This window comes from Delphinus delphis, chromosome 5 (assembly GCF_949987515.2).
Source record: "Delphinus delphis chromosome 5, mDelDel1.2, whole genome shotgun sequence".
In the NCBI taxonomy this organism is placed as follows: domain Eukaryota; kingdom Metazoa; phylum Chordata; class Mammalia; order Artiodactyla; family Delphinidae; genus Delphinus; species Delphinus delphis.
The window spans coordinates 118,846,193-118,873,213 of record NC_082687.1 but is presented as its reverse complement, the minus strand read 5'-3'; the positions used below and the strand labels follow the sequence as shown (position 1 = coordinate 118,873,213).

Here is a 27,021-nt window from a genome sequence, read left to right as displayed (position 1 = left end):
CTAAGTGAATCAGTTATACATATACAAATGTTCCCATATCTCTTCCCTCTTGTGCCTCCCTCCCTCCCACCCTCCCTATCCCACCCCTCTAGGTGGTCACAAAGCACCAAGCTGATCTCCCTGTGCTATGCGGCTGCTTCCCACTGGCTACCTACCTTACGTTTGGTAGTGTATATATGTCCATGCCTCTCTCTCGCTTTGTCACAGCTTACCCTTCCCCTTCCCCATATCCTCAACTCCATTCTCTAGTAGGTCTGTGTCTTTATTCCTGTGTTATCCCTAGGTTCTTCATGACATTTTTTTTTCTTAAATTCCATATATTTGTGTTAGCATATGGTATTTGTCTTTCTCTTTCTGACTTACTTCACTCTGTATGACAGACTCTAGGTCCATCCACCTCATTACAAATAGCTCAATTTCGTTTCTTTTTATGGCTGAGTAATATTCCATTGTATATATGTGCCACACCTTCTTTATCCATTCATCCGATGATGGACACTTAGGTTGTTTCCATCTCTTCGCTATTGTAAATAGAGCTGCAATGAACATTTTGGTACATGACTCTTTTAGAATTATGGTTTTCTCAGGGTATATGCCCAGTAGTGGGATTGCTGGGTCATATGGCAGTTCTATTTGTAGTTTCTTAAGGAACCTCCATACTGTTCTCCATAGTGGCTGTACCAATTCACATTCCCACCAGCAGTGCAAGAGTGTTCCCTCTTCTCCACATCCTCTCCAGCATTTATTGTTTCTAGATTTTTTGGTGATGGTCATTCTGACTGGTGTGAGATGATATCTCATTGTAGTTTTGATTTGCATTTCTCTAATGATTAATGAAGTTGAGCATTCTTTCATGTGTTTGTTGGCAGTCTGTATATCTTCTTTGGAGAAATGTCTATTTAGGTCTTCTGCCCATTTTTGGATTGGATTGTTTGTTTTTTTGTTATTGAGCTGCATGAGCTGCTTATAAATTTTGGAGATTAATCCTTTGTCAGTTGCTTCATTTGCAAATATTTTCTCCCAATCATCTGAGGGTTGTCTTTTGGTCTTGTTTATGGTTTCCTTTGCTGTGCAAAAGCTTTGAAGTTTCATTAGGTCCCATTTGTTTATTTTTGTTTTTATTTCCATTTCTCTAGGAGGTGGGTCAAAAATGATCTTGCTGTGATTTATGTCCTAGAGTGTTCTGCCTATGTTTTCCTCTAAGAGTTTGATAGTTTCTGGCCTTACATTTAGGTCTTTAATCCATTTTGAGCTTATTTTTGTGTATGGTGTAAGGGAGTGTTCTAATTTCATTCTCTTACATGTAGCTGTCCAATTTTCCCAGCACCATTTATTGAAGAGGCTGCCCTTTCTTCACTGTACATTCCTGCCTTCTTTATCAAAGATAAGGTGACCATATGTGCGGGGGTTTATCTCTGGGCTTTCTATCCTGTTCCATTGATCTATCTTTCTCTTTTTGTGCCAGTAACATACTGTCTTGATTACTGTAGCTTTGTAGTATAGTCTGAAGTCAGGGAGCCTTATTCCTCCAGCTCCGTTTTTCTTTCTCAAGGTTGCTTTGGCTATTCATGGTCTTTTGTATTTCCATACAAATTGTGAAATTTTTTGTTCTAGTTCTGTGAAAAATGCCAGTGGTAGTTTGATAGGGATTGCATTGAATCTGTAGATTGCTTTGGGTAGTAGAGTCATTTTCACAATGTTGATTCTTCCAATCCAAGAACATGGTATATCTCTCCATCTATTTGTATCATCTTTAATTTCTTTCATCAGTGTCTTATAATTTTCTGCATACAGGTCTTTTGTCTCCTTAGGTAGGTTTACTCCTAGATATTTTATTCTTTTTGTTGCAATGGTAAATGGGAGTGTTTTCTTGATTTCACTTCCAGATTTTTCATCATTAGTATATAGGAATGCCAGAGATTTCTGTGCACAAATTTTGTATCCTGCTACTTTACCAAATTCGTTGATTAGCTCTAGTAGTTTTCTAGTAGCATCTTTAGGATTCTCTATGTGTAGTATCATGTCGTCTGCAAACAGTGACAGCTTTACTTCTTTTCCGATTTGGATTCCTTTTATTTCCTTTTCTTCTCTGATTGCTGTACCTAAAACTTCCAAAACTATGTTGAATGAGTGGTGAGAGTGGGCAACCTTGTCTTGTTCCTGATCTTAGTGGAAATGCTTTCAGTTTTTCACCATTGAGGACGATGTTGGCTGTTGGTTTGTCATATATGGCCTTTATTATGTTGGGGAAAGTTCCCTCTATGCCTACTTTCTGCAGGGTTTTTATCATAAATAGGTGTTGAATTTTGTCGAAAGCTTTCTCTGCATCTATTGAGATGATCATATGGTTTTTCTCCTTCAGTTTGTTAATATGGTGTATCATGTTGATTGATTTGCATATATTGAAGAATCCTTGCATTCCTGGAATAAACCCCACTTGATCATGGTGTATGATCCTTTTAATGTGCTGTTGGATTCTGTTTGCTAGTATTTTGTTGAGGATTTTTGCATCTATGTTCATCAGTGGTATTGGCCTGTAGTTTTCTTTCTTTGTGACATCCTTGTCTGGTTTTGGTATCAGGGTGATGGTGGCCTCATAGAAGGAATTTGGGAGTGTTCCTCCCTCTGCTATATTTTGGAAGAGTTTGAGAAGGATAGGTGTTAGCTCTTCTCTAAATGTTTGATAGAATTCGCCTGTGAAGCCATCTGGTCCTGGGTTTTTGTTTGTTGGAAGATTTTTAATCTCAGTTTCAATTTCAGTGCTTGTGATTGGTCTGTTCATATTTTCTATTTCTTCCTGATTCAGTCTTGGCAGGTTGTGCATTTCTAAGAATTTGTCCATTTCTTCAGGTTGTCCATTTTATTGGCATAGAGTTCCTTGTAGTAATCTCTCATGATCTTTTGTATTTCTACAGTGTCAGTTGTTACTTCTTTTTCATTTCTAATTCTATTGATTTGAGTCTTCTACCTTTTTTTCTTGATGAGTCTGGCTAATGGTTTATCAATTTTGTTTATGTTCTCAAAGAACCAGCTTTTAGTTTTATTGATCTTTACTATCGTTTCCTTCATTTCTTTTTCATTTATTTCTGATCTGATTTTTATGATTTCTTTCCTTCTGGCAGACTATTTCTAAAGTAGGAAAATTGGAGTGATTAAACAGAGTGAGATTGTACCACTAGAGGTCTAAAATAAACTTTGGCTTATGAATCCAGTAAAGAAAATGATTAAAAATCATGAAAGCCAGTTTTTTGGTAATTTTAAAATTATTTTAGTTATTCAATATTTATCTCTAGTCTTCTTAGAACAAGTGTGAGGATCATATGATTGTAACTAAATATCTTACATGGACCAAATTTTTCTTTCTTAATATAGGCAATAGTTGGAGCTTTTTCAGATTTTACGTTAGAGCTAATTGCCATATGGAATATTATTGGGCTAGGAAATACTTATCCTTTGGAAAAATTGATGTTGGTATGAATAAATATTTTTGAATGAATGAATAAAGCATTCTTTATTAGATGTTTTCTTTAAAATGAGTTAAAACTCTTCAAAGCTAGATAAATTAACAAGTTCTTTTTAGTTGAATTTTACTATATTATAGGCTTTTAATGTTTTCCTTTTGAAATTTCCACAGCTACTATATAATCGTAAGCATAAGAAATATTTTACTTACTCTACAATCATTTTAAATTTCATGGGCCAAATTCTCCCCTCAGATGTACTTTTTATAACTCCCAGTGAAGTGAGTGGAAATTTAGTTACACTATCTGAGGGCAAAATTTGGAATCACATTTGCAAAGATACTGACCTTTCCTGATTCGTGTTTTATTGAGAAATTGGACATTTAAATTAGCTAGGATTAAGTGTAATAAAGCATTTGAACTTGATGCCATTTTGACATATTGGGAAAATAAGAAAAATAATGTTTTACTGCAGGTTGCTACTTTTCGGATTTTGACTTTCATTTCCCATGAAAAAATTAAAAAATTGGAGAATTAAACACCTCTACATTTTCTCCTACTGAGCTTGAAAGTTAAAGAGCATTTCAATTGCATGAGTAAAATATTTTTTATAGCATATAATAACAGTGGAGCTCCAGGAGACTGGCAGGAAAAGCGAAAGGAAATAGAGGGTGGAAGAGGGGAATGTATGTGAAACAACTGGACCCAGGAATTCAAAATAAATGAACCAAATAGTTTTAAGATTAACTCATATTATTTCATCTCCACATTCTCATTGTGTGAAAACTATTACAAAGATTCCAAATGGTTCCATTTCTTTGGTGTTGACTTTAATTATCTTTTCTAAATCTCAAAGTAACAGCATATCCAGAAAAATTTAAGTCCTATGTAGACAGAATTTTTCGAGGCGTGTTGCTGATCATGTGTTGTTTACTCTGGGCATCATAGTTTTATGGCAAAGCATGGGTAAAGGTCATTCAGTTCTGTGTTGATGGTTAATTAATTTTGGAGGAATTTTTTAGTACCTAATGAAAGATCTATTTAAGGTGATAGGGCTCATTCTCTCAATGAGAACAATCTTCAGTTTATTCCTCACACCAGTATATCATGTGCCGTGTGTACAATTTACTACATATGCTATGTACCTGTTGGGTTCTAGTATTTGTTCCATGTCTTCCCATTTCCCAGTGTGTAAAGAATCAGTTCCGGCCCTTGTGAATCCTCTTCTGTGTCAATCATGTCTAATATGTACCTCATAATTGTTCTTTCCAGTTAAAATGTCCTATCAACTTTCACCTTCAGGAATTTTGCAGCCGAGTCTCCTCTTTGCTTGGGCACTTGCGCAAATACAAGGTATTAATGCTGTTGTTATCAGTTGATGCTTAGGAAAGGCTTTCTTCTGTCCTGTGAACTCTGCCGGATGCTTGCTGTGTCCCTGCAAGACTACAGTGCTCTGTCTCTAATGTGACTGCTCCATTTCTCTGTTCCCTTTCTATTGGTAGAATAAAGGCTATAGTGACAGAAATGCTGTTGAAGCCTCCTTGTCAGCAAGACTTTATTTCCCCACAAATTCTCTGTCTCCAACTGGACAGCAACAAGGACTGCATGGGACATCCCTTGTAGCACATTAAAGAGGCTCCCTCTTTCCTCATCCCAACCTGAAGTAGTGTGCGTTACAGTGAAATTTTCATGTGCTCTTAAGTTTGCAAAGTCTGAGAACTTGTATTGCTTGTTCCTTATGCTTGGCACATAGTTAGGAGTTCTAGAAATACTTGCTGCAGGAATATATAATGGTCTTAAGGATATACTTTTTAAATGTATGCCACATAATTTGAGTTAAAAATTGAAGAACTTACGAAGTTTTAAATAAATTGGGAATATTATCAAGGACTCCAAACTAACAAAATACATTTAACAGAATTTAACTACTGGTAGGTTTCTTTTCTTCCCCTTTGAGAGACACAAATGATCTATGAGCCCAGGGAAGAAAAGAGTTTCCTACAAACTCTCACTGGGAATTTTTAGGGTATGGCTTGTCTCTGCAGAAGTAGCATTGTCTTATAGCCCGCATTATACAGATATTAAAGACATCATTCTTGCCCTGGAAGGATGACTGGGGGCTGCCCTGTGCCTCAGTCCAAGTTAATGGATTCACTTCTGTGTCATTATAGCAAACTCCAGATGGCTTGGTGAAGAATGCTGCAATGTAGCTATGAAACTTAGATCTGGTCCATGGTAATAATAATAATAACTTCCATTTATTTTGAACCTATTTTGTGCCTGGGGCTCTGCAAAATAGGCATTATCATCCTCATTGTACAGACAAGGAAATAGCGTTCTCAAGTGGTTATTAACCTTTCCTATGGTCTCATGTTAATACTTTTCTTGAATACTTGATTCGAACTCCATATTTCCTGATTCCAAAATTCTTGCTGTTTCCATGGCTCCTCGCCACTCCAACAGAGAGACTGGGAAGCTCTCCTAATAGAAAGGAGTTCCCCATGGTAGGAGCAATGGAGGGACACTCTTCTGGCAGCTATGTCTGGAGGAAGAGGTTTCCAGAAGCTATTTTTGTGGGTAGCCTGTATAATTTAGCAGAGACTCTGGCACGATATGTATGATTTTTTACAAAGTCTTTTTGCTTCCTTCTGGCCTAAGGTTCTTTGCGGTAAATTTTTGCAGAAACATTCAGAAATGATGACTTGAGGAATCAGCGTGATGCCAGTTTTTTCTTCACAGCTGCATAGTGGCCTTTTATAAAGAGAGACTCATAATAACTGAATTCCTCAAGCAAAGAGAACAGCAGTGCAAAGGCTGGCTGGCTTATAATTCACGGAGGAAACATTTGACCCAAGGATATAAGAGAATCTGTTATTTTTGCCATATTTGATTATTTAAAATTTGGGGGGTATCTTTTCTCCAGAGAATACACCTGTCACACAGCCAGAAGCCTTCCAATTTGGTTTTCCATATGTTGACAAGTTTCTTATAACACAGGATTTAAGTTACCTTCAGGGCAAGCAGTATTAGTAACTTTCAGAATAATATATTGTTTCTTATTTCAGTCACGTATTCTATTTAAACACTATACTTCACAAGTTAGGTTTGGATATAAAAGCTTAAGATCTGCAGACCTATTTCAGCAACAGAAAATTTTGTTGATGTGCTAGAAATAAGTGACATCCATATACCATTGCCAGTTACAAAGACTTTGAAACTAGGTAAACCAATGTTAATGTACATTATTTTCCTGAACTCACCTAAAAGGCTAAGTAAAAAATAATGTTCTTCATTCATATGTAAACATATGTTAATATGGTACTTGGTTGCAATTGGAAACTACAGAGGAAATTTTAAAATGAATGATCTTCAAACAGTATTAATTTGCTATGATTGCATTAATACTCAGTTAGAAACTTACCTTTCTGATGATGAAATACTATGTGAAACTTCAATCTGCCAAATGTAAGAAGAAAGAAACAGTCAGCGGAGAGGAGGCCTTATGGAGACCCCAATTCAGTAGGGAATTACATCATTGGTTGTGTATGCTTCCCTTTGTACTGAGAGGTCACCAAGACATCAGCACTCAACTGTGATGTTTATTTGAGATAACATTTTCTATGGAAAAAGTTGGTTCTTGCCTCTGTGCTAAGTAATTAGTAAGACATTACAATTATTATTATTATTATCATGATTTTTACTCTGCATAGTATCAGAGGGTTTATAGAAAATGATCACTTAAACTAAGCTCCTCCTTACTCATTTGGAATGGTATATTAAGAAGGTGATCCCCTCCCCCCCTTTTAATAATAGTTCAGTAACTATTTTATTTTAGTGAGGGAAAAGGGAAACCAGTAGAACAAATTGAGTGGTTCTGACAAACAAGAGCATTGGTATTGCTTTTTGGTTAATTACTGAATCTTTTAAATATTATCATTTCTGTGGATTAAAAATTTGTCGATGAGCTAGGCTGTGGTTATAAATAGGCAAAGCCTCCAAATATCTGCCAGGTTCAGAGAAACGTTCTGTAAAAGCAGCGTCTTATCTTACAGCCCTCTCTGCAGAGGGGATATCTTTGGAGAATCATATAACTCCACAGTCATTTGGATCACACTGGAGCATCTGACCTCGGGATAACTATTTACTTGACCTTGGCCAGTCAAATTTTCTGCCCAGTTCTAGAGGAGGTGGAGGTGGATTGGGAGGGGACATGAAAGAAAAGTAGAAGGAGAAAGAGAAGAAGGGGAAGGGGAAGGGGAAGGAGAGAGAAAGACGGAGAGTTCTGCTTGTTCTGGAGGTGCTGCTAAGCCTAATGGGAAGTGTAACTGGAGAGTGAGCCTGACTGAGTCAGCTGGAGGTAGAATCAAGGACATCGGAAACAAAGTCCTGAATTTTTTTACCTCCACTGCTTCATGGATTCATGAAATTGATTAAGATCAATCACTTCTCTCTTGTGTGTAAAATGGGGTGAGTGACATTTACTTTGCAGGGCTGTTATGGTAGGGTTGTTAGGGCTTTAAGATAATGCATAGGAAGAACCTATCCAGTCCAGTTTCTGGCATATACTAGGCTCAATACATGGAAATAATTATCCTTCTTGGTTTCTTCCTCTCACTTTACTTCAGCTTCATGTTACTTTTCCATAACTGCTCCATGAACAGCATCTGACTTTTGGGGTGAGAGGACCACTCATTCACTCTTTGGCTTTTCTTTTTGTAACATCACTCACTGTAGTCCCAACAACTTCCAGCTTTCTTCTAATTAAAGAATTTTATGATTTTTCTCTGGTACCGCATACAAGTCTTTGGTGTTGTCATTCAAAACAAAGAGACTAAGGAAAATTTAATGTGCAGACTTTTTCAGGTTTCAGTGTCATCTTTCATGGCACTGTTGCTACTGTGGAATCAATGCTATGGAGAGGATGGTTTCAGTGCAAGACTTCAACAACCCCACTCCAGATTTTATTTTTAAGGATTTTTTTCTTTTCTTTTTTCTTTGAGTCACAGAAAACATTGGGTTGGCCAAAAGATTCATTCTTTTTTTTCCATAAGATGGCTCTAGTAGCACCTAGTTGTCTTTCACTTCATTCAAAGCAGTTTTCTTAGATTGTATGAGACAGCTGTCCTATCAGCGTGCATTTAAAAAAAGACATCAAAATTGATGAATTTTCGTGTAGCCATTTTAATATTGAAGATGGAAGAATAAAAGCAACATTTTCAGCATATTATGCCTTATTATTTCAAGAAAGGTAAAAACACAACCGAAACACACAAAAAGATTTGTGCAGTATGTGGAGAAGGTGCTGTGACTGATCAAACGTGTCCAAAGTGGTTTGTGAAGTTTCGTGCTGGAGATTTCTTGCTGGACGATGCTCCACTGTTGGATAGACCAGTTAAACTTGATAGCGATCAATCAAGACATTAATTGAGAACAATCAACGTTATACCACACGAGAGATAGCCGACATACTCAAAATATCCAAATCAAGCATTGAAAATCATTTGAACCAGCTTGGTTATGTTCATTGCTTTGATGTTTGGGTTCCACATAAGTTAAGCGAAAAAAACCTTCTTGACCGTATTTCTGCATGCGATTCTCTACTAAAATGAAATGAAAACGTTCTGTTTTTAAAACAAATTGTGACCGGCAATGAAAAGTGGATACTGTACAACAATGTGGAATGGAAAAGATCGCGGGGCAAGTGAAATGAACAACCACCAACCACACTAAAGGCCGGTCTTCATCCAAAGAAGGTGATGTTGTGTATATGGTGGCATTGGAAGGGAGTCCTCTATTATGAGCTCCTTCTGGAAAACCGAACGATTAATTCCAACAACTACTGCTCCCAATGAGACCAACTGAAAGCAGCACTCGACGAAAAGCATCCAGAATTAGTCAACAGAAAACGCATAATCTTCCATCAGGATAACGCAAGACCGCATGTTTCTTTGATGACCAGGCAAAAACTGTTACAGCTTGGCTGGGAAGTTCTGATTCATTCACCATATTCACCAGACATTGCACCTTCGGATTTCCATTTATTTAAGTCCTTACAAAATTCTCTTAATGCAAAAAATTTCAATTCCCTGGAAGACTTGTAAAAGGCACCCACCTGGAACAGTTCTTTGCTCAAGAAGTTTTGGGAAAATGGATTTATGAAGTTGCCTGAAAAATGGCAGAAGGTAGTGGAACAAAACGGTGAATATGTTGTTCAATAAAGTTCTTGGTGAAAATGAAAAATGTGTCTTTTATTTTACTTAAAAACTGAAGGCACTTTTTGGCCAAACCAATATATCTTTATTCTTTTCTGCTCGGGAAATTTGGTTTCATATTCATTCACTACAAGTCCTTCTGACTCTCAGGAAACTAAAGATAAATAAACCTCTGTATTTTTTTCCTATCAGGCTTTTAATCCACCATGACAGCTGGAAACAGTCATTAATAATTGAGACACAATCAAAAGATTTTACAGTATGTGTGGTAAAATAATTATTTATTACAGAATTATAGAATTAAATCTTCCCCTGTAATGAAAAACAAGGACTGCACCAGTACACAAGTTTGAATTCAATAACTAGAGCTTGCTTTAGGCATATCAATGAAAAAAGTTTCCTCCAAAAGCAAATTTGAAAATAAGGAGAAATGTATTTGGAGTCATTTCTCTTGTCTCAAGATAGTGCAATATTTTCTATAATAAGTAAATCAGGTGCATGGTAGTACTTTAATGTCAATATTTTGATTTTCTTATTTTTTTAAGACTGGATTTAAACTCTTGATATAAAGCAGAATTTTAATTTCCCTTTTTTCAAAGACAATGTTGAAAGGTCACTTTCTAGCTTTAAAAGTTTTAAGAAATGACTCATCGTACCACTACTGTCTTATAGGCTTCAAAATCAAATTTCCGGTCAGTATGGTGCATTTTCATCGGGCAAGCACATATCCTTTTTTGTGTTGTAAGAGAGATTATTATTAAGAGCTTTTTGTTGCTGTTCCCTATGTTTTAGGTGGTAGATCTTCAGAAAACTCCAACAAATAAACAGAACATTGCATGCTTTAATGAAATACACTGTTTGCATTAGTTGTAACAAAATCTCTGACAGAGATTCATAAAAGATCTAGAAAGTTTTTCATTTTATTAATCTCAGATTTATCATCACAAACTAATTTATTTTTATTACTGCTTCCTAATTAGTAAAGATGCCTACATTCAGAGAGATGAGCATTCTCGAGCTGACAACTTTGTTCCCCAGACACACAGCAGCAATGAAAAGGGAGCTATGCCAAAGCAAGGGTCATTAGCGAATGAGGCTTGCGTCAGACCAAGTCCAGAAAACACTTCTTCTTCTCTCTGGTGATCAAAAACTGTGGAAACTTTTGTGCCCAAAGAGACATGGCAGAGCATTTGACTGAGGAGCCAGGGTGGCTTGAGGGCCAGGGCTGAAAAGCTGTGTGTGACAAAGGACTGAGCGCCCTGCGGAAAGTGCCACGGCCACCCTCTGGATGGTGGTCTGGTTCCAGCTGGGCCCAGTGGACCTGGTCTGGCCTTATTTTAGCACTGGCTTAAAGGATTCCAGGAAAACCTACTTGGTCCAGGTTCTCTGAGGAACAACAGTTGGAGTGTAGGCTCACTGTTGACTAATTTGAAAATCTCAGATTAGCCTCAGAATAGACTTCTAATCAAGACATATTTATTGAATCCCTATTACATGTTTCAAGGCCATCTAATTTCAAATTTCCCCCAAACTTTGTTTATTTATTAATTCATATCCACCTACAGGAAGTTAGATATCTTTAATGCTAGGTCAAAGAGATCAAAACTCAAAGAATGATTAAGGCATTGTTCCTCTCACCCCTGGCAAAGCTACCTACCCTTCAGTTTTAAAAAAAAAAAGAAGATCATTTTTTTATTCTGTTCTTTAAAATCTCCAAATATTGCTATTACATGATTTTCTTCATAATGCTTTTTCAAAAACCTTTTTCTAAACTTTAATAAAATTCTCCTACTTAGGAGATTAGGAACTGTTTGTGTTCCAAAGCTTTCCTTAGTCCAGAAGACTAAGGAATCATTTCCATGTGTGTTGCTGAAAACAAGACAACAGGCCCCAAATGGAGTCCCTTATGCTAAACTCTCCATCACCAAACTGAGACTTAATTACAATTTTGGCTCATTTAGAAATGGAAGCTTAAGCCAGCCAATTGGGAGGTGCCTGTTCAGCATTAGTTAGGTAATGTGCCTAACAGACTTCCACCATCCCCTAAGAGAAAGGTACCTTGCAATAGCCAATCCACTTTTTGCCTGGTATAACTTCCTCGTTCCTGCTTCCTTCTACCCGTGAAAGCCTTTCACTTTGTATAGCTCCTCAGAGCTCCTATCTGCCAGATTGTATGTTGTCCAAACCACGAATTGTTGCATAAAGCCAATAAGATCTTTAAAATGTATTCAGTTGCGTTTTTTTAATAGTGTGGCCTTTAATTTTGTCAAAATTATTATTATTACTATTAGTTTATAAGAAACATCAAATATTTATTGGAAACATCAAACAGTTCCTGAGAAAAGAACCCAGAGTAGAAAATTATCAAGAATATCAAGAGAAATGAGTAGAGAGCACCCAGTTCCTCTTGAAAGATGAAACATCCTTCTAAAGTTCTTTCTGAGCGCCACTGTGATCGATACCTACTAACTTCATTAAAAACACTAAAAGAAGGGGCTTCCCTGGTGGCGCAGTGGTTGAGAGTCCGCCTGCCGATGCAGGAGGACACGGGTTCGTGCCCTGGTCCGGGAGGATCCCATATGCCGCGGAGTGGCTGGGCCCGTGAGCCATGGCCGCTGAGCCTGCGCGTCCGGAGCCTGTGCTCCGCAGCGGGAGAGGCCAAAACAGTGAGAGGGAGGCCCGTATACCGCAAAAACACTAAAAGAAGACTTATGGTGTTATTTCACGGCCGTGATTCCAGATTCCACTATTCGTTCGGTCATTCCCTCTTATCTCCCCCATCTCCACTGCTCTATGTCTGAAAATCTGGAATTGGTCTGGTGATTTTCAAGGTAGAGAGAACTCTGGAATAGCTCATCTTTGGAAGTATAAGAATTTCCCAGGGATTAGGACACCAGAACAGAACTAGGTTCTGCTGGATTTAAATATTACTTCAATTGTTCACGACAAATTTTGAGTTAACTTGAAATGGATTAGCTGCAGGCTGCTTATACCCGCTTTCTCTGAACGTTAATCTACATATTTATTGGTCCCCTATGTGTTCAAACCTCTGAAACAAGCATGAAATAAACCAAAGATGCATAACTCAGATGTAAAAGGACTAAAATTTCCTAGACCCCGGGGACTGCTCTCAGTAGTTAGGCAGTAAGTATGCCTTCGGACTAGAACTTCTAAAGTTGTTTTGGAGGATGGCCCCAGCTCGGTCAAGGCCCATTTCGTTTTGCATCTGAAGAGTGCAAAATTCGCCGACTGGGAGTACAAGCTCAGAGACTCAAAACCCAGAGCTGGTCAAGGGCGGGTCCGCACGCGGCTGCGCGGGGCGCACGGTGCGGGCGGGTCGCTTCGGCTGCCCGGCCTCCGGGTTCGAAGCTCCGGGGTCAGCCCTGCCCCGGGCTCCACGCCCGGGAGCGGGTCCGAGCCGCTAACTTCGGGCCAATCAGCGCGCGGCGTCCCCGCGCCCGCAGCGTCCCGGCGCCCGCAGCGCCCGGGCCCGCGCCCCCCACGCCCCCGCGCCAGCAATGGCAGCTGCGGCCTCGGCGGCTCCGGGCCGAGCTAGACCCGGGACGAGGAGGGGCTGAGCCGCGGGGGATCCTGGAATCGGCGGGGAGGTGGGGATTCTGGGAGGAAAACTCCATTTCCTCCTTCCCCGCCGGCCTCTCCCCTCCACCCCGGCACCCCAAATTTCCATGTGTCGTCTCCTGGGCGCAGACCGCCGGTGTTAAGCGAGGCGGCGGCAGCGGCTGGGAAAATGCTGGGCATGTACGTGCCGGACAGGTTCTCCCTGAAGTCCTCCCGGGTTCAGGACGGGATGGGGCTCTACACGGCCCGCAGAGTAAGAAAGGTGGGTGACCCGGCGGCGGCCTGCGCGCCTCTGCTCCCGCCGCGCGCCCTGCGCCTCCCGGGCTCGCCCCTCCGCCGGGCCGGGGGCTCCGCGGGCTTCACTCGCGTCGTCCCTCGCCGGGCCGGGCGGGAGCCCCGCGGGGAGGCTAGGGCGGCGGGGGTGGCCTTCGCCCGCCGCGCCTCGCGAGCGGGCAGCGCCACGTAGGTGTCGGCGGGGCGCGCTCTGTAGCCGGCCGGTCCAGAGGCGGAACTGCCGCCGGCCGCCCTGCGGCAAGATGTCTTTCCTCCCCTGCAGGAAGTGAGTCGGGATGGAGCCTCCCTCTTCGTCGGCTCCGGGAGTGGGCAGAGGCACGCGTGGGCGGGTGTCTTCCCAGGCGCGCACGAGCTCCATCGCCGCCTTTCTTCCTGTAGGGAATGCCTCACTTTCCCTGTGGGGATTGCGGGGAGCTGCCCAGAGCGCAGCTCAACGCAGGCCTTAGCATGTCATTCAGACACCCCGCAGTTCTTTCCTTCCTTCCAAAATGTGTAATGTGAATCCTGGGAGGTGCCAGCTAGATAATGCATGAATCGTTGAACTTTTTTCTCAGCTTTTCTGGATTTTCCTCGGATCTTTCCTTCCAGAGATTTAGAGACACGTGAGTAGGACCAGCACATGGCAGTGGCCCTAAGGGAACGGCCTGGGAATGTTGGATGTTGAAAGCAAAGGCCTAGGAAGAGAGATTACTGGACAATACCAAGTCTTTGGATTCGATGAGACCTGTGTTATAGCCGTTTCAAAGGATGTGTGAAATCAGAAATCACGGAGGCAGTGGTGAAATGCCCAGGGTCATGAGAGCCAGCGTTTACTGAGCAGATACTTGGTGCTAGGGCCCATGCTTGCTGCGTTACCTCTGTTAGTAACTTCACTGGCACAGCACTCCTGTGAGAACAGTCTTAATCCTCTTGTAGGAGAGGAGAAAGCAGAAGTACTTGGAGGTTAAATTTCCTGCTGAGTTAGTGAGTTAGGCTTCAGACCCATCGCTTCTTAGTCCAAAGCTCATGTCCTTCCCAGATCTGTTTCTGCCAGCTTCCCAGCACCCCTCACCCCCACTGTGTAGGGGTGAGGTTTGGGCAGGAGCAGGCTTGTTCAGTTACGGTGGGCTAACAAGAGGTTCACAAGATGCACCGGAGACACCAGGATGTCTTTCATCTGAGTATGAGTCTTTCCCCACCCCCTCACCTAAGGAGCAGGTGAAGAAAGGTGCACAGGTGACAGCAGGGTCTGTAAGTATCTCCCAGGGTAAAACTGGAAACAATAAACCCCGTATTTACTCCTTCAAATGGGAGTTTGGGAGAATGCGCAAAGGAGAAAAGCAGGTGTAAACACTTGATCTGAATAGATGTTTTTGCCAAAAGGGTAAATGTTAAATTCAACGTTCTTTCAAAGCAGAAGTTGAGATTCTGCTTTTAATTTTCTCACAAGCTATGAAAATTCCCAAATGGATTTTTCTTGAAGGTCTCAGGACTGAATATAAGTACTTAAAAGTTAAACACAGTTCTTAAACATTATTTTGTTTTATGTTCTTAATAGTAATATAGTAAAAATGGTACAAATATTAGAATTATTAAATTATCCTTATTTTTTGCCTTATATTATTTAGGTTTTTAGAAACAGCTGGCCGATGTATGTTCTTTTGATATTTTTATTAATTCCACATTCTTTTTCCATGAAATAAGTTACTTGGAAGTTTTAAATTATTTTGGGGTGTAGAATGAACAGCTTCCAAAATCATATATTATTGCATTTTATCATTGCAGTACTTACAGATACTTATCGTTTCCTGGTTTGTGTAACTTCAACACGTAAAACGCATGGTTTCATCCAGGTCACATCTAGAATGCTTACCTATAGTTCAAGTGAATATGCAGATGTTTGCAATAAATCCAAATGACATACTATTGGTGATATAGGTTAGTGGTGATCACAAGATAATCATAAGGTCATTGATCATTGACAGGTTCATTGATGCCAGAACTGACCTTGAAGTAGGCTTCAGCTCCTTTGCCTTCCAGAAGCTGAGGACAAAGCTGAAGCTGATTTTAGCTATTCCAGCAGATTTTAGCTGTACTGTAAAGCTAATATGAATATCAGTGCATCCCTTACCAGTTTGCATATAGTTTCTCTATGCTTAAATAGTTTTGAAGTTACCTTGTACTAGCTTTAACTCTGGCCATTAATCAGAGGGTCTGCGAAAAAGTATTTCAGCAGCTCTATTAAGGACCTTACTTAAAAGTTTTTATGTTCTCTATTCTAAACAAATTTTGGAATGTATCACAGAAGTTTTATCACACTTTTATAACACGTATGCTTGTCTAACAATTCTGTTTTTCAAAAACAGTTGCAATTCACGTCATCTGTTGATTTCAGTTCAGAGAATCTAATCCAGAGCTGTACTGAGGTTGGGGGATTTTGCTAGACCCTCTACCCGCGCTACATTCACCATATTGATTGGGGATTCCCTTACCAATGGGATCCCTAATCCCATTCTAGACCCACCCCTTTTTGTGTGGAGTCTCCTAGCGTGGAGTCCCTGCAGCAGAGTCACCTAATTCCCTGGCTCCACCTTAGTCCCACTCGGTGTTTCCTTGGCAGTTGTCCTTTTTTGTAGGCCTGGTGCCGCCGCTGCTTTTTTTTTTTTTTTTTCCCTTGTATAAAATCTACAAAATGACAAGAAGAAGAAATGGGAAAGACTTCTTTTCCTTTTCTTGCCATTATGGAAATTTAGAGATTGCACGAAGCGAGGGTCATCTGGTAGATATTTCTGTGTGAGCCATTATTCTTGGAGAAAGAATGGATGAGAGTCTGCTGGAAAGCCCTAGAGTAGAAAAAGGAGGCCTGAGCTCATTCACATTTATACGCATTGCAATTTGCTAAGGATAAGATAAAAAATAATACAAAATAGTAGATTTAACACTTGAGCATGCCAGACCCTGTTCTAAGTGCTTGCCATGTGTTATCTCATGAGCACAGTTTAATGTTGTAAAAAAGATGTGGAATTCTAGGTTACTATGCAGATTAAAATTAATGTTAGGTACTCAAAGCTAATATAGGAAGTATACATACAATGAAAAGTTATGTAAACATCTCACTACATTACATTTTTTTATATCATGACCATATTTTTCATTGCCGGCTTATATGATTAACGAGGCGGTGGTGTGTTTGACATTGTGTTTGAACTCAGAAAGTGGAGAGGTAAACCATAAGATTTCTTTGAGCTCTCAGATTCTGTGATTTTATGGAAAGGGTTAAGGTGGCAGATATACCACTACCACTCTTCGTTTCCTTGAGGTTTGTTGTAGGCTGTTGGTTTTTCTTTCCCTCTGACTTTTAGTCTTTCAGGTGTGGCAGTACCGTGCTAGGCCTTGGGGATACAGACGGGTGCAAAACAGACAAGGTCTTTGTCCACATGGAGCTTGTGTTCTTGTGTGGGGAGAGACGTAGCAAACAGGTAAAGGAAGGGAAGATTTCCAAGACAGTTGCAGCATGTGTTAAGTGAAAGAAAGAAACGGGGTGATGCATTAGAGAGTGAATGGAGGTGTGGAGCCTCCTGGTGGAGCATTGTTGAGGCTCAGGTCCCTTGATACACACCAGCCAAGTGAATTGACCCCACTGGGGTAGCTCAGTTCCTGGCTTCCCTCCCTCTCATCCCTGTGCCTTTTTGCCTTAGGGACTCCTGAGTGGCATCCTGTGCCCTTGAACCCTAGGGCAGTCTCCCATTACACTTTGCTCTTCTCTTGAACAAATGCAGGTTCCTAGTTCAAACTTGCCAAATACCCTAGGATCTTATCCACAGCTTCTTTTCAGGACACAACTTATTGGCCGCATGGAGGCATTAGTTTCCTATTGCTGATTCCAAACTATCACACAGTTAGTGGCTTAAAACAATATAGATTTGGGCTTCCCTGGTAGTGCAGTGGTTGAGAGTCTGCCTACCGATGCAGGAGACACGGATTCGTGCCCCGGTCCGGGAACATCCCACATGCCGCAGAGCGGCTGGGCCCGTGAGCCATGGCCACTGAGCCTGCGCGTCCGGAGCCTGTGCTCCGCAACGGGAGAAGCCACAGCAGTGAGAGGCCCGCGTACCGCAAAAAAAAAAAAACAAACAAAAACAAACAAGAAAAACGAAAAACAACAACAATACAGATTTATTATTTTATGGTTCTGGAGAATATTAATCTAAGATGGGCAGGCGGGGCTGGTTCCTTCAGGAGGCTCTAAAGAGAGTTTAGTTTCTTGGCTTATAGTTTTCTAGAGGCTGCCCACGTTCCCTGGCTCATGACCCCGCATCAATCTGACCTCAGCTTTTGTCATCACATCTCCTTCTCTGACTCCGACTCTCCTGCTTCCTCTTACAAGGTCCCTTGTGATTAGATTGGGTCCACCCAGATAACGCAGAGTAATCTCCCCAGCTCAAGGTCCCTAATGTAATCCCATCTGCAGAGTCCCTTTTACCATGTAAGGTAACATACAGATTCTAGGGGTTAGGATGTAAACGTTTTCCGTGGGCCATTATACATCCTACCACAGCTCCAAAGTATAATTCTTCCTTGTCTACATTACGTGGAACATTTTACAGTGCATCCTTCCTCACATACTGGTCCCAATAAAATGTACGCATTGCAGATCTACCATGTTGATGACTCTTCTGCCTTGTTTTCAGTGTTGATTCTAGCAGAGATCAACAAGGTTGGCATTCATGCAGTAAAGCCTGGGTGAGTGGTTCCCTTATAAAGAGGAAGAGAAAATATGTACAGGAGAAGTAGAATAGGAAATAATAGATTCTGATGGTGTTCGGAATGATGGCGTTTAAAAGAACTTCAGAGGGAATCCAGCTTGCACCTTCTCATCTTATACCTTCTCATCTTACAGATGATGACACTGAAGCCCAGAGAAACTTTGCTGGGAACCTTGCTGCTCACAGCTGTATTGCAAGCTCCTCTTCCTTCCACAGCACCATCTCCCTCTCCCTCTCCTTCACACCAAGGCAGGCACCTTGGTTCTCTTTGAGGGATTTGTAGCAAAGACATTTGATGAGGTGAAATCCCAAGAGAAAAATAACTGAAATAAGGGTTTGAATCTGAGTTCGTGAAAATACAAGAAGCTAAAAAAATGAGGCAAGTTGTATAGGGTTAGAAAAACATATGGGAAAGAGAAAACCCCCAAAAAGAAGTAAGTAAAAGCATGGAGGAAGAATCACCATGCATACATTTTAATGCAAGAAGACTAGCTTTTGTGGAAGAAGGTGTTTTGTTGATCCACTCAGAAGGTGACTTTCCTGGAGAAATAATGGGTCTTTATGCTCTGGCTACAATTCTGCCAGTAGATGTTTGTTTACGGTTCCTGGTGGCTGGTGATAGCTAATCTGGAAACATAATCAGAGGGAAAATAGTCACCATCGATGCCTGCCATATGTGCTCTCTCTTTTCTGTGTTCACACATTTACACTCTACAAGAGTGACTCAATGCAGCTTTGTATTTCCTGGTGTTATTACAGATTCAGATTTTGCTTTTGTGTGTGATTATAACAGCTACAGTTAATTCTTTCAACAAATATTTATTGAGCAATTGCAGTTGTTAGGCACTGGGCTAGTTGCTAGTGACAGAATAGTTACTGGATGTGTTACACAGTTTGTATTTAAGCCCTACAACAAGTCTGCGAGGTGGCCGTTGTTGTCCTTGTTTTATAGATGAGGACACTGTGAAGAAGGTTCTATCACAAGGGGATTAGTCAGAATCGGAACTCAGATGCTTCCGTACATCCCTTTCACTTAAAAAAGAAAACCAAAAATTATTTTTCAATATACTGATAAAATGCTTCATCCATGCTCATTTCCATGAGTACAGACGCATACCTATTCACACACTTTTAAAAAGTGATTTTACAAAAAGGAGAAAAGAGTATCATTCAGCAGTATCTCGTAGAAATCCCTCTAGGTAATCTGCTTTGGCTCTAATTTGTTATTTTTAATAACTGAACATATTCTATGCGGAGGATAGGACATTATTTTCATTTCTTTGGATCTTGTTTTACACAGTTATTAAGTAAATGTTTATTACCAAGATTGGTACCAGCTGTTTGGAATACGGTAGTGAACAAAATAGAAATTCTGCTTCTTGCAGAGCTTGCATTTTCGTGAGAGGAGAAGAAAATTAACAAGGAACGATTAGAAAAGTCTTACACTGTGTTAAAATGGGATAAGTGCTGTAGAAAAGAAAAAGTAGAGCTGGGTGTTGTTGACTTGGCAGACTGTGTGTGTTTGTGGGAGGATGTTTTCCTACATAGGTGGTTGGTCCAGTTAATCCTCACTAGCCGGGAAATTTGGGCAGTGACTTAAAGGATGGGAGGAAAGTAGCCAAACATTTCTAGGGCAAGAACATTCTAGGCAGCAGTTAGAGTAAAGGCCCTAAGATGGGCGTTTGCCTGTTGTGTTCCAGGAGTAAGGAGGCTGGTGAGGCTGGAATGGACTTAACCGAGGGGCCGAGTACTAGGGGAGGAGGTCAGAGAGATAGTGAAGAGAAGGGTACCAGACCTACATTTCTTAGGGCCTTTTGGGGCATTGTGAAGCCATTGGCTTTACTTTGAGTGAAATGGGGAGCCACTGCAGGGTTTTGAGCAGAGGAGTTACGTGATCTGACTTGAGTTTATCAGGATCACCCTAATTGCTGTGTGGAGAATAGTTGACCAAAGGGTGAATGTGTAAACTGGGAGACTTATTAGGATTCTTTTGCAGTAATCCACGTGAGAGGTGATGGTGTCTTAGACCAAGATAGTGGCAGTGTTGGAAGTGTAGTTTGAAGATAGAATATGCTGATGAGATAAGTGGAAGAAAGGGAAGATGATTCCAAGGGTTTCAGCCTGAGAAATTGGGAGGATTGGTTTGTCAGCCAGCGGCTGAGATAGGGGAAAATTTTGGTGCAACAGGTCTAAATGGGGAAGATCTGCAGTTTGGTTTAAGGCATGTTGATTTTGACAGGTCTGTTAGACAACAGATATCAAAAAGGCAGTGAGATATAGTTGTTATACCGGCAATTCCTCCTTCCCATCCTTTATGCCATCATTTTCATCGATTTTGTGTGTTATAAACCTTACAGTACATTTTACTCTTTGCCCTTTATACTATCAGTTATCTTCTAGAACAATTAAAAAATAAGGCAAATTGCGTTCTTTACCTTTGTTTCCATTTCTGGAGCTCTTCATTTCTCTGTTTTGAGTTATATTTCTGTCTGCTATCATATTCTTTGAGCAGTTCTTGTATCACAAGTCTGCTGGCAGTGAATTTTCTCAGCTTTTGTTTTTCTAAAGAAAATATTTTGCTTTATTGTTTGAAAGATATCTTCTCTAGGTTGACAGGTTTTTTTTTTTTCTCATTACATTGAAGATATCACTTGTTTTTTTTAGTTTACAAAGTTTCTGACAAGAAGTCTGCTGTAAGTTACATTCTTCACGCATAATCTTTTTTCCTCTACTTTCAAGGTTTTTCTCGTTTTCTTTGCATTTTAACAGTTTGAATATGATGTCTTTAAAATTTTTTTTAAAACTTGCTTTTTTATTTCATATGTGGTTTGATGTCTTTTATCATTTTTGGAAAATCCTTAGCCATTTTCTCTTCAAATATTACTTCTGGCATAAGCTTTCTCTCTTCTGGGACTCCAATTACATGTATGTCAGACCAGTTGATGTGATATTGTCTCACAGCTCTTACATTCTTTGTTCTGCTTTCTTTCTCTTTTTTTTCTTTTCCCACTTTGTGTTTGTTTAGGTAATTTCTGTTGCCTTCAAGTTTACTGCTGCTTTTCTCAGCTGTGTTAAGTTACCTGGTGAGTCTGTCAAAGGAATTCAATTTTGAAACCATGATTTTATATCTAGCATTTTCACTGGATTCTCTCTTATAGGTTCCATGTCTTAGCTGATATTTCCCCTATGTTCTTTCATGTTATCTGCCTTTTCTAGTACATTCTTTAACAAATTAACCATAGTTATTGTTAAAGTCCTTGTCTGATAGTTCTAATGTCTGTGTCATTTCTGCATCTGATTCTGCTGATTGCTCTGTTTCTTCAGAATTTGCTGTTTTTTCCCTTGTTTCCTTGTATGTTTTTATTTTTGTATTGCCAGTAATACAATGTCAGTATTGTAATGCCAGTGTCAGGTGTGAAACAATCAGAGTGTGGTAAATAGTATTTATGTTTGGAAATATGCACGTGTTTTATTTTGTCATCCTGTTTAGTGTGGGAGTTTGGGTCAACCTAGTTAGGAGATGAGGTGGGTTTGCATTATGTTGTTGTTTTTGTTACTTTCAGTGCACCCCAGGCTTCAGATTCTTCTGGAGTTGCCTTGTGATTAGGGTGGTGGCCGGGGTGCTCCAGGTTTTTCTCAGTGTCTCTGTTCTACTCTCAGCTTTCTCCTGCCCCTGAGTGCCTGCATCATAGTGGGGTTCTCTCACCAAGTTGCCACGCCCTTGTCCTTCCCCCACAGTAGACCCCTGTGTTATTTGAGGTCTGTGTTCTCTCTGTTCTCTGTCTTGGTCCAGCTTCACTCTTATCTGGGGTTTATGAGCCTGAGCTCTGGGAGTTGAGTTTCCATAGCATTCCTACCTCTCTTTCCCGTAGGAGCCAAACTTGTGTCTTGTATCAGTGATTGGTTTTTTTGTGGGAGAGTGTTTCCTGTCCCTCACCCAATGGTAAGAATCCTTTGAGGTTGTGGTATAAATTCCTGAGCCTGTACTGCTTCCTTCAGCAGCAGTTGATCTTTATTTGTATCCTGGAGATGACAGAGTTTGCTACGTTCTTGTAGTAGCTAAAGGCTTCTCCTAATATGAGAGAAAGATAAGGGCAGGAGGTATGGGGTGTTGTGCATTCTTGCAGCGGCTGCTATTCTCCTTCTGCACTACTGAAGGAGTCTCTCTGTCCTTCTTTCTGTCCCCCAATCTTTCTTATATGGGGAGGCCCTTAGAAAAGAGTCTGTAAGTGTGTGTGAACTCCCCTTGGGTCTGGGGCTTCTGGTGGTTCTATACAGTCAAGCTGTCTCACATGCATTCCTTAGCAAACTATTAAAATGTTAATTGATTTCTTACTTGCTTGTGTGGTGGCCGGCAGCTCCTCCTTCTGTGATCCACCATAGGTAAGCCAGTGCACTCTTCAAGAAAAGTTATGATTTTATAGTTTATCAGACTTTCTTATTATTAGACTTTCTTCTTCTTATTATCTATTATTAGTCTTTCTAAATCTTTGATGGATATTGAACTTTGAAAGTTTTAAGATTAATGGCATTTTCTATATATTTTTATTTATTATTTTTTATTACTTAACCTATCTGTCCAATTTTGAAAGGTATTTTAAAATCTCCCTCTCTAGTTCTTCTTGCGTTTTTAAGATTTCTGTGCTACTGGTTTCTCACTGTTCTATGTTCTTCATAAATATGCTTTATATCATTACATAACGTTATGCTTTATTCTGTTTAGTGCATTCAGCTGTTAATTTAACCTTGTGTGGTACACTATTGCCTTTCTTTTCTTTGCTTTTATCTGTATATCTTTGTCTACTCATTTTAATTTACTGTTTATCATTTTGTTTTATCTTTTTGTAATCATGTTAGCTAGGTTATATTTCATAATGCAGTATTACAATCTCATTTAATAAGAGAATTTAGCCTTTTCATATGTAGTGTAATGACTGATATAATTGATTTTTATTTTTGTCATCTTTACACTCATTACTTATTTTATATTGTTATAACTTATTTTGAATTTTCCTTATTTTTGCTGTCTGTTCAAATCACTGTTCATTTTTCCCCCCCCTTCTTAATTTATTAGTTCTACTCTTCTTTTTCTTTAGTGATTTACTTCTTCTTCCCCTCTTTCATAATCAGATGCACATGATTTTTTTATTTGATAGCTAGAGCCTCAACCATTTTCTCCACAAAAAATATGATTTCTTCCACAAGATGTTTATTTCTCTATTAGTTCCCTCTTCTCCTTTCTTCCTGCCACCACTCAGCGCTCCCCCCAACCTCTGCCTGCCCTGCAACTTTGGGGATGCTTTTATCTTCCTGCCTTTCTTCCCCCCAGATTCCTAAGTTTTGATGAAATGGTGTGTTACTTAATAGAATTTCTTTTAAAAATATATCCCTTGTTTCAAGAGTTGTTATTTTTTTATTTTATTTTTTTTTTGCGGTACGCGGGCCTCTCACTGATGTGGCCTCTCCCATTGTGGAGCACAGGCTCTGGACGCGCAGGCTCAGTGGCCATGGCTCACGGGCCCAGCCACTCCGCGGCATGTGGGATCCTCCCGGACGCGGGCACGAACCTGTGTCCCCTGCATCGGCAGGCGGACTCTCAGCCACTGTGCCACCAGGGAGGCCCCAAGAGTTGTTACTTAACTTGTATATTCTGCATACCCAGGTGTGTATGTACACCAGCTATTCATTTTCTTCTAATTTTTGTCCTTTGTTCTGGTTAATTTGTTTAGTTAGAGACTTTTTATGGTTCTTTTTCTCATTAAATCATGTGGATAATATTCTCTCTGAATCTTGTGTATATCATCAAATAGCTCTCCTTCCCATCTGACTGTAAAGGATTTCCTGACTGGGTAAGTGACTCTCAGGTTGTTGTATTTCTCTTTCAATTTATTCTCTAAAAATATTTAACTAGGAAATTATGTTTTTTTCACTTTTAAAAGGTTTTTTTTTTTTAGTGCTGTACTTGAATCTCCTTAAATTCTCATATGTAATTGACATATTCCAATTAATTAATAAATTAATTATTTTTTTTGGCCACACTGCATGGCTTGTGGGATTTTAGTTCCCCGACCAGGGATTGAACCTGGGCCCTCGGCAGTGAGAGCGCGGAGTCCTAACCAATGGACCGCCAGGGAATTCCCGACGTAATTCCTTTTAATTAAAGTACTCTGTCTCCTACAGATGTTCTGTTTTACAGAGTATGGATATTATTTTTCTGCTTGGTCTCCTTCATAGGCAGCTGGGCCCCCTTTTACAGGCAATTTGCCTTGGTTGTTTTATTGAAGCTCAAGACTGGTTATTGAAGAACACTCTGTGGTATCAGTCCTTCCCCGTAGGCAAAGGGGTCTCTATTGTCATAGGCCTGCGGTGACAGATAGACTGTCAATTCCCTGTTGGCTTTCTGGTCTGCTTGCACTTTCCTGGGCGGCAAGGATGGGAAGGACTGTGGGCTATGGCCCCAGCCTTCTCTGCCTTTCAGGTTCTTCTCAGGATCCCCTAGTTGCCCGTCCTCAGCACTCTTCTGCTGTTTTCCAGTTAATTACTCAGCCCACTTTAGAGAATGCCTCACACCAGTTCTGTGCCAGAACCGAAGGCTTCGCTTATACACAGTTACCCATACATGCTAGTAGAGTCGTCTTGCTCAAGAGAAGCAAGTGGCTTAGAGTTGGGGTTAAAGGAAAAGGTGCTGCATTCAGGTCACCATATTCCAGAATCACTTCTCCTTCACAACTCTCCTGCATTTCCCATGTCATATTCATATTATAACTGATGAATTTCATAAAGAATAATTCTGCTATATCCTGGGCACTAGTGCATTTCTTTTGCCTGATATTTGCTGTATCAGCTCAGAGTAACAGAGGCTACTGTAGTAACCTAAAGCTTGGGGGTTATGTTCTCTCTGTAACAAGGTGGGCATTTGCTGCTATCAGTTCAGTGGCTCAAAATGTCAGGGTGGAAGTCTTTGCAGTTCTCTCGGCCTCAAAAGGGATCCTTTAGCCCCAGCTATCATGCTTTGATTCCCGGTGAGGAGAAAGAGGAAGTAACCAAGGCATTAGGGTGTACCTCCTGACTTAGCTCTCATTTAAGAGCTTTTGTAGTAAGTTCATACAGTGATTTCTGCTTCCATGTTGTTAGCTGTCTTCTCTGTCTAAATGGGGAACTGGTAATGTCGTTTTTCTACCTGGATACATTAGTACCCGCAACAAGGTCAGCATTCTAGTACTAAGGAGGATGGATATAGGGAAGCAACTTGTCTCTACCTGGGCAGTCTTAGTAGGGAAAGAAGATTGGATATTTTTCATATTGAACTTTTTGGAAATGTACTTTATTGATGGCCTACTTGTATTGCAAGAGCACACACAAGCATAGTACCTTAGCACTGAAATATAATTACGTTCTAAGTGAGGACTCTAGACTCCTTCTGTGAAAAACATCATTATTTTACATATAAATGATTCAACTGCAGATTGATTCACTTGAATATAACTTATTTCATCTATATGTATATATTTTTTATTTGCTGAACCATGTCAAAGTAAATTATAGATATTATGACAATTCATTCCTCCATATTTTAGCATAAGGACATTTTCTTAAGTAGCCATACTGTCATTTTAACATCCAACAAAAATAATAGTGATTTCCTAATGTCTTTTAATTCCAGCCCATGTTCAAATTACTCCACGTGCCTCCAGAATGTTTTTTTTTTTTTTTTTTTTTTTTGCGGTACGCAGGCCTCCCACCGCCGTGGCCTCCCCCGCCGCGGAGCATAGGCTCCGGACGCGCAGGCCCAGCGGCCATGGCTCACGGGCCCAGCCGCTCCACGGCATGTGGGATCTTCCCGGACCGGGGCACGAACCCATGTCCCCTGCATCGGCAGGCGGACTCTCAACCACTGCGCCACCAGGGAAGCCCCAGAATGTTTTTATAGCTGTTTATTTTCGAACCAGGATCTTCAAGGACCACCTATTATACTTGGTTATGTCTATTAAATCTCTCTTTAACAGTTTCCCTGTTTCCATACCATTTTAAAAATAATAAGTTACTTTCTGAAGAGATCAAGCTAATTGTCTGTGGTGTATCTCACAATCTGGATTTATCTGATGGTTTTCCAAGGCACATTATTTAATGTTCCTCTATCTTATGTATTTCTTGTCATCTGAAGAGTTAGATAGAGATTATTTTACTTTTTTTTTTTTTGAAACACACTGACATTGTGTATTAAACGCTTCTCTCTACCCTCTGGATACCCTTTATGTTGCAGAAGATAGTGCAGTTTTGGCAGTGGGAGACAGGAGGGAACATAGGAAGCCTCCCCCTCCCTCTCTCAATGTGTTTTATCCATGTGCGCTCTTTCTAGGTAGCAGGATCTCCCCAGGCGCTGGGTGAGAGGCAGGACAAGCGGGAAGAGTTCTGTGCATGTTCGCTCGCCCTTTGGCCTCTGGAGGTGCCTGGAGAGTTTAGCAAACACTCCTGTCACTTCCCTATGGCAGACACTGGGGAATGAAGGGCTAGCATGATTTACTTCATACTGCGTTTTAGCAGAGGGCATATAATATCTGGTTTTTCCCTGAGTAATACCAGCACCGGGTTAACGTAACTTTTCCATTGTAAAGATAATTTGTGCTTAACTGGTAATCTGTGAGCTGATAGTGTATGAATACCTATTTTACTATCAACCTTTTACCTGATGGTTTTAGCATCCATTGATAATCCTTCCCTGAATCACTT

The 27,021-nt window shown here is 40.4% G+C and overlaps 1 protein-coding gene across 3 annotated transcripts in view; it reads left to right on the top strand.

Moving 5' to 3' along the window:
• The first annotated feature begins 13,312 nt into the window (after positions 1 to 13,312).
• PRDM5 (PR/SET domain 5) overlaps positions 13,313 to 27,021 on the top strand; it is a 206,842-nt gene continuing 193,133 nt past the window's right edge. For all 3 annotated transcript variants that reach the window (XM_060011850.1, XM_060011849.1, XM_069540664.1), the window contains exon 1: positions 13,313 to 13,514. In XM_060011850.1, the coding sequence (XP_059867833.1) occupies positions 13,422 to 13,514 (93 nt within the window). In that variant the 5' untranslated portion in view covers positions 13,313 to 13,421. The remainder of the gene's footprint in view (positions 13,515 to 27,021) is intronic.